The sequence below is a fragment of the Watersipora subatra genome, chromosome 1, assembly GCF_963576615.1.
Source record: "Watersipora subatra chromosome 1, tzWatSuba1.1, whole genome shotgun sequence".
In the NCBI taxonomy this organism is placed as follows: domain Eukaryota; kingdom Metazoa; phylum Bryozoa; class Gymnolaemata; order Cheilostomatida; family Watersiporidae; genus Watersipora; species Watersipora subatra.
Window position 1 is genome coordinate 23,227,723 of NC_088708.1, and position 8,798 is coordinate 23,236,520.

An 8,798-nucleotide genomic window follows, 5' to 3' on the forward strand; every position below is an offset into this window, starting at 1 on the left:
ACTTACACATTGTAAAAATAACTCAAAAATACCAATGTATGCAAAAGGAAAAATCATCCTAAACATAAAACATATTCATCTTATCAAATACAAACATTTCTAATTTTGAAATTAAATTATTGCCAAAAAAGTACTATATATATATATATATATATTTATATATACATATATATATTTATATATATAATATATAAATGGTATCATGTTGCTCAGTCCATGGCAATTGAACAATGCCAAACTGGTGAAATGTGCACGTTTTTCTAGTGAAATGCGCACGGCTTTATGGTATCATATGGCTTTATGGTATATATATATATATATATATATATATATATATATATATATATATATATATATGAATACAGTTATAGTAAACGCAAAAAAAATAAAGCACATTCTGCTAAAAATGTTTATGTACAAGACTATCAATTTCGCACAAAATATTTGAAGTATTTCTATAAACCTAAAGCCAAAAATTATTAGTGCATGTCGGTGTATTGTGCTATCATACCTGCCAACGCTCACGCATTGGGCGTGAGACTCACGCAATCACCCCAAAGAAAAAATGAAAATGCGTGAGAAATGCGGGAGATTTTGCCCCAATTTCCACAATTTCATACATACTATCATTGATACATCAATTGCCCCAAAACCAAATCTCACGCATCGCCCCACTCTTGGGTTGGTAGGTTTGTGTGCTATATAGCAGACTTGCTATCATGAGTATTTCAACTGGAGTGAATTTGAAACTACACAACTGACTGTACTTCATAATTTTAGCTAATACAATAATAAATTTTTCAAATAAGAACATTTCAGCAAATGTTCGTTATGCATTCAGAAGCAGAAAAAATGGTCATGCAAAAGGTGTAGGAAGGGCACGGTACCATCTTCTCTGAGACGGATTAAAATGGAGATTGAAACCTTTCCGAATACTAGATTAGAGTTCAAGTCTAATGGAAGCCTAATGACCTGCCAATCAAAATTCATTGTAGCAGACCAATAAATGCTTTTTCAGTTGAATTAACATTTTTGGAATATTTTAACAACCTTGAGCACACAAGCTGGGCAAAAGAAGCTTTTCTACATTTTATTTGACTTGACCACATAATAGACACGTAAGCTATGGAGTCCATCTAATAGCCAGCACATAATCAGTCAAAGCTTAATTCCAGCATTTATAACTTTTGATGGTCATTGCGTGTCAGTCATTCGCTGAGTCATTCAAGCAATTCCTGTCAGAACACACTTCCTTATGTACTACCAAAGATTTTTATTTAACATCGGATGAAATGTCTTGTAGTACTTATATTGCAGGTGAAAAACTAGACTAACCCGCTTTGACTGCATATTTTACTTTGTAAAATTTAACTGTATTTTACTAAATGCTGCTTCTTTTCATTTCTACACAAAATGAAAATTTGAGAAGTTTTCTCAAGAGAATAGTTAATCAAGACAATATTTTTTTGGAAGTCTGTTTGCATCAGTAACAGCTCTAATTAAATAAATCCAAGGCACTCATTAATTTAAAAGCACGTGTACGTAAAAATATTTTGGGGCTCCACAAAAAGTGCGAGTTCGGTTAGTTTGTGCGACTCAAAAAAACTGTTGAAATCTAAATTTTACCTAAAGTTGTTCAACTATACATAGTACATACTATACATAGTACATACTATACATGGTACATACTATACATAGTACATACTATACATAGTACATACTATACATAGTACATACTATACATAGTACATACTATACATAGTACATACTATATTTAAACAAAACAAGAAGATGGCTAGACCTGTGAAAGATTAAAAACAACTGCTAGTTTCTCCTCTTTATTCCACAGTAGGTTGATAGCTGATAACAGCCGATAACAGCCGATAACAGTTGATAGCAGCCGATAACAGTCGATAACAGTCGATAACAGCCGATAACAGCCAATAACAGTCGATAACAGCCGATAACAGCCGATAGCAGTTGATAACAGCTGTTAACAGCTATGCATCTGTTAACAGCCAATAGCTGTTATCAGCTATGCAGATAACAAGAACCCTTTATAAGCAAAGCAGGATTGTCCTGCATATGATGAGTTCTCTAATTCTAAGATAGTTTAACAGTTCCAATCAACCAATAATCAATCTACTAGTCTGTCAAGAGAGTAGATAACTCTCATTAAGTAACGAGCATACAAGTTACAGTATGTAATGGTGTTAGGACAGTCATTTATATCAATGCAACAGTGAGAGAAAGATTGAGCTCAATTGTAGCCAGAAGGATAAAAACGACTTCTACAAGTAGAAGGGGAGGCATGCCAGCCACATGATAGATCTCATGCTACAAGTTGCAGCTAGACGGGATCATACTCAGTTCTCTCTATCTGGTCAGCACTGATAAACCAGGAAAAACAGGATGAAAAAGTAGCCTTGTTAGCAACTTGTCATATCCTATGGAGTATACATGTAATGTACTCAGTATACACATACACTAGACATGGTGACACTATTAGAGCGTATTACATAATAGCGAACTCACTGAAATTCCTTGTTTGACTGTTCACCGTTTCCTGTTTCTTCTAATAAAGTGAGATGCAAGTTTCAAAAAAACTATTACATGCCATTTTTAAAATTAATATGAATGCCACAAATTATGTCTGTCTTTTAATCTTGGCTAATTCTAATAACACAGTATGTGAAAGAAAAAACTATGTTCCACCACATGTGACTCAGCTATATTCTCATGTGAAGCTGAATAACTTATACTTCCGATGTCCAACAAAAAGTTTATAACTATTGTGAACTTTATGGAAATATGCTCCGGTGAGAGCAATGCTAACTACAGTGCAAATAAAAGCGATTCATTTGGCGTTACAGCCGACTAAGACGATGGAGCACAGGCTTCGAGTGTTTTAAACCAGCAGCTTTATGACAAACATTGGTTGTTTTTTATGCTAGCTCCAACCAAGTTATAATTAACAGGACAGCACTCGGTGTTTGAACTTGCATATATTGACCTCTTGGAAAATGATTTTATGTTGTTATGATCAGCCAGTTAGCCGAGCAAGGGTAACCATACAAATGGTTAATATATCCACAAACTCCTAATATTGAATGTCTGTTTCTACCTACTGTTATTCATAATGGATGGGGACTCTGCACACCCTTTTGTAACTATTCAATGTTACACCGTATATTTCCCATATAATATGGTTTATTGTGCATCTTGAACAGCACTGAGAATAATATAGCATTAACTTAGTGCCTATGTGACGAGATCGTACAACTAACATCAACAGAAGAATGAGTTGATCAAGAGAGCTGTGTATTGCATAGAATAGGTGATGCGATAAACACTGTACATTAAAACTTTCAAGTCAGATAAAGTGATGTCATGTCTGAAAATCTAAGAAGTTGGCTTGTTTCTTACATCTCTATAAAGTCGCCCAAGTCATATTGACATGCCCTGCAACATGGTTATATTCCATCCTAAACATGCAAAGCAATAGCAATCAGAAGTGTAAAAGAGTTCCTGCCGGTAAAAACAATTTGATACTAAATATCTATACAATATTTACAAAAGATGAGGTACAGTTTTCCTCCTACTCTAAATCAGCTTATTGTCGGATTTCTCAAGCATGAGGATGCTAATGCCTCATAAGGCATTGAAATCAAACTCTTTAAATTCTTTTTGAAACTGCTTGGCTAGCTTTGTTTCCTGCTCGAGGCCGAGAGTGCAACTCCGCCAGTCGACGGAGTGTGGCTGGTTCAGCAGGGCCTCATCAGCCATGACTTCCCGGCCAAACTGTATGGGAAAGTTCTTTTGTATACGATGAAAGAGTTTCTCTCCGGTAGGTAATTCAGCATAGAAATAAGTTTTACCTAAAATGATCAATGTAAGAAATCTGAAAACAGTCAATCACGAACGAGTAAGGCCTGTGCTTTATTGATGGGTGATTTTAACTGCGCTAGATATAATTCTCTATTCAGCCCAGTAATGGGAACTTAGTCTTCCATAGAACACGCTAGACGAAACTGTAGTATACAGTTACTAAATAAAGTACAAGCACTGTAAGGTATGTGTCAGGGTTGGAAAAAACCACGGTTTTTATGAAAAAACCAGGTTTTTTTGGTTTAAACCGGTTTTTATAATTTTACCAAGGTTTTTGCAATTTTAAGTCTAATTAACATCACTTATTATAGCTGCATGATTGAATGTTGAACATACATATGTGGAATCATCTGTTAAAGATGGTACTGTGGGAGTTGTTATGGGAAAAAAGAGTGAAAACATGGAAATTTCAGAATGAATCTTACATCAAACATGATCGATGAAATACAGAGCAGAAATCTTATCACATAAAGTGAATATTTTACATACAGCTCTATGTATAAGTAGGAACTTTAATCCCAGTGATTAGTCGTGTGGTAGTGTAGAGCAGAGCATAATGCAGATGCATTGCTAGTGTTTGGAGCTGTGGCAGATGACTTAACTTCTATCACCTGAATATTAGCATCAGTCTAAATTGGTGTTTTCAGCTTGACATTTTGCTACGTGAGCTTTAAGCCTATCTGCGTGACCTCGCATTACGACAGCACACCTATTACATTTTGCCTTAAAATCTTTGCCTTTCAAAATTTTTCAAAACACAACAAACTTGATTAACTGAATTCTAACAATCTAACGACTTTGGCTTGTGCCCAATAAATGAAATATAAGTTTGCAAACTTAAAGCATTTGCCCAAAAGGATTTTATTGTTTTAATTTTTAATTATAAGGAATCCTTTCTCACTGGCCAGACTTGAGAAAATATTCATTCATTATTAGAGACGATGATTGGATTAGTATATTTCACTATATTTTCACTGAAATTCACTAATTCATTGTTGTGCTAGGATTTCATGTAGTTTCAACTTGAGCTCTGCCATCGTTTTACTACTGTGTCCTAAATAAACTTCCACAGCTGATAATTACATATAATTGCATTTCTACCGCACATGAACCACTAGGAGCTTAAAATATTATGTTTTTCACGAAAAATAATGAAAAAACTGAAAAAACCATAAAAACCGGTTTTTTTGGGCTGGTTTAAACCGGGTTTAAACCACTCGGTTTAAACCATTGGTTTAAACCGAGCCAACCCTGGTATATGTACAGAACTGTGTTGATAAGAGTTGCACCAACAAAGAGTAATGCTCTCCTGTATGACTACTAATGTACGTATATTTATTATGTCTACATCAGCCACCTACCGGGAGAAATTATTTCCTTCAACTCCGATCGCTCTGGTATCTCGACAAGGTCAAGACCGAGTTCCTGAGCTGTGTTCATAAACACAGACATACATTTTTCTGCCTGCTCTTTGGGTATAGCTACAGTCTGTATCTGCGTGTGAGATGACTTGAAATTTCGTTCAAAGAAAACCACAGATTTGCCCTGTTGTTTGAAGAATTTTTTTAATGCTGCTTTATACTTAGCAATTTCCTGTAAAAGACAACAATAGAACATTTTAAATAAAGACAAAAGTTAAAATAATTTTATAATGCTATTAATAAACATGGAGTTTGTAGAAAATGACCCAGTGACTACAAAGTTTTGGCACACAAGATTGCAAGAGAACTCGTAAGTCAATAACTATTGATTGAGAAACAATGCTGTATGAATGAAAGAGTGTCTCTGCCCTGTCTCTATTAACAGTGGTATAGTACGTGATTACAATGACTCAGTGCTATAGCCTAACAACATTCTAGATTTTTTGGAAATAATAACTCAAAAAGGAATCAAGCTCTAACCCTATTATATAAATCCTTACCATATCAGCATAGTTTTAGATTATGCTGTTTAACTGGGTTTATTTATGAGTGACATAATCTAAGCTTGTGTTTAGCGACATGAACTGCCTCATTTAAGAATAATAGTAAATGAACATAAAAACATGTTTGTTACTTGCTGGAAAATTATTTTTCCCACATAGATGTAGGACAACTCCAAAAATAAGTTGCATTCAACCCAAAATTTATATGTACATGTATTTATAGGATTACTTGAATAGAAACTGTTGGTTCATCGCGACTGAACCGCCATATGCAATGAATATCAGAACTATTGAATCGACTAGATTACCACAGTATGATACTGATGACTAAAACTGAGAACGTATAAATAATGCTGTCTGACTTACTTCAAGAACCTCCTCTGAGCAGGTTATCTGTGACTGAAAGTGGCCAATAGGTAAGATGAGAATGTGATGTCTATTTAAGCCGCCCTTGGCTAAGGCTAAGTAGACTGAGGTCCCAACACTCACTACGAGATGTTTTTCTACTTCTGGACTACCTAGACAGAACCAACAAGGTCCCTGAGGCTTGGGAGGTGCAGATCTTCTCTTGTTGTCTGGCCCTCCAGCATCGTGTGCTCCTACAAAATGTCACATGAAACGATCGTAGGGTCAGCCTATAACGACGCATTAAAGCAGAATGACCATGAAATAAATTACTGAATTTAATGTAACTGAACAGTTAGTAACCTACATATAATAGCAGAGATAGTACAGAAGACAGTACTGAGCAATTCAGACAACCGTCATTATAATTCTCTACACTTGTAACTCATAGAAAATGATTAACTAGACTAGCTATTTGAACACTAATTAAATATTATATAAAGGTAAAATATAAGATATAAGTAATAAATATAGATATAATAAAAGATATCAGTAAAATTATAAGCTACTACTTGCCACGCTTTCTGGCACCCTGTGCAGGTGAGTCACCATAAAAGAACGCATTTCTCTCTGGTGCAGATGTAGAGTCGTCACCTCCGTTTTTCTTAGAATCAGTGTATGGACACTCCGTCGTATCGACTGGCTGCTTGTTCAGCTCTTCCGAGTCTATGTGCTTCAGAGGTGTGATATTAAATGCGTATAAGTATTTCAGTTTCTCTGTGTTTCCTGCCTTGGCCAAAGCAACAAACCGGGATACATGGCTTGTTCTTCCCGAAAGGAGCTTATGGTTTCGATAAGGATTCCTTTCGTAAGAAACACCTTCAATGGCAGAGAAGTGATATCGAGGTTTTACCGCAAGAGCTAGCTGAGAGACAAGTGCTGATGCATTGCTAGGCTGTCGATTAAGTTCTGTTCCATAAAGACTGACACCTTCAGGCCAGACTGAGGTCAACAGAAGGTCAATACCCTTAACATTCGGAGTAGATGCAATTGTATTGGTTAATGCTTGAACATCATCCTTAGAAAAATGTGAAAAGTCACTTTTGTCTCCGCCGTCAGTGCCACTGAGGTAAGCAACGGTCAGCCCTGAGGTGCTTGTAAAGAGGCCGCTCTTGCCGAGGTATGTCACATTCTCACACAGCTCACCCCCATCATCATCCAAGAACAGGTGAGCATCTTCATCCTTGTTACAACCTTCATCATAAAGAAATCGTGGCAAACTTAAGAAATGTTTTATTATAAATTCACTGGGGTAACTAACACAAAAGAAAAAGCTAGCCTAAGCTAGTTTTAACTACCTTGGTAACTAACTAACTGGTATCATTCCTCAATGGCTGTATATAGCGATATTTGAAGGTTTGTGAGATACTGATGACATGGGTGTATTGGAGCTAATCAAAGGTAACTTTTCAAATACAAGTACAAATGTCCCCACAATAATTCACAGATGACCACACATAAATCATCATTTACTGATGACAGCATACACATGTATATACACACTGACTGACATATCCTACCCACACACATACGTATGATTTACTGATGACAGCATACACATGTATATACACACTGACTGACATATCCTACCCACACACATACGTAGAAAGAGACAGCATACACATGTATATACACACTGACTGACATATCCTACCCACACACATACGTATGATTTACTGATGACAGCATGTATATACACACTGACTGACATATCCTACCCACACACATACGTAGAAAGAGAAGTTGTATGTAGAGATGTCAAAAAGGTAATACTATATTTTGATCCTAAAGGAGCTTTTAAAAATTGACTTACCTAGAATATATGTTGTAATCGGAACTTTTTTCTCTCCATTTTTATAAGCCTGCCATTGGGACATGTCGGACCCGAAGAAATCGCCAACACAAAATAAGATGTCAAACTTTCCCATCTTTGCTTGAACTGAGTTAATACGGTTGAAAAGTGAATTGAATTTTCCCAAGACATCTCCACTGACAAAGACTTTCAGCTTTCTGTTGAGCTCCTCCATTCTTCTGGTTCCTACTCTAGAATTACATATAATGTACATGTAGTCGGAAATCATTAGGCAAATTATAGTAGAATTGGAATTGTATCTAATAGTTTTATTAAAATCTTGCTTTATAAGCTTTTTGTGAGATACTGATGACATGGGTCTATTGGAGCTAATCAAAGGTTGCCTATGGTAGAAATCATAAACTTTGTGTGAACACAATCACTGCTATCATGTAAAACAACCTTGCACTATTCTGTAGCCATTGTGATTTTTTATTAGCCAAGGCACATCGTTCCCAAACTCTTTATTTGTAAAATAGAAATATATATGACTTTTCTCTTCGGCATGCTTCAAAAATCCGAAACAAGATTGAACCAAAAGGAATCAATAACTAGCAGAACTCAGAGCAAATAGCAAACAGAAACAACTGAATGTAAGAGCGCCAAGAGATGATGAGATAGTAAATATTCACCCAGTGATTTTCTACTTAATTCTTCTGTTGATAAACCAAAGAGATAGTGAACGATTACTGCCATTACGTTAAAATTACTGACACGTATCTCAGAAAT

At 35.7% G+C, this 8,798-nt stretch overlaps 1 protein-coding gene across 1 annotated transcript; it reads right to left on the reverse strand.

The window, feature by feature from the left end:
• Positions 1-3,310: 3,310 nt before the first annotated feature.
• Positions 3,311-8,255, reverse strand: LOC137400795 (CWF19-like protein 1). The gene is made up of 5 exons (XM_068087134.1): positions 8,031-8,255; positions 6,734-7,411; positions 6,179-6,411; positions 5,250-5,481; positions 3,311-3,878 (listed from the first exon to the last, which is right to left on the reverse strand). Exons 1-5 carry the CDS (start codon positions 8,242-8,244, stop codon positions 3,652-3,654), a joined length of 1,584 nt encoding a protein of 527 aa, XP_067943235.1. The 5' UTR covers positions 8,245-8,255; the 3' UTR covers positions 3,311-3,651.
• Between the last annotated feature and the right edge of the window lie 543 nt (positions 8,256-8,798).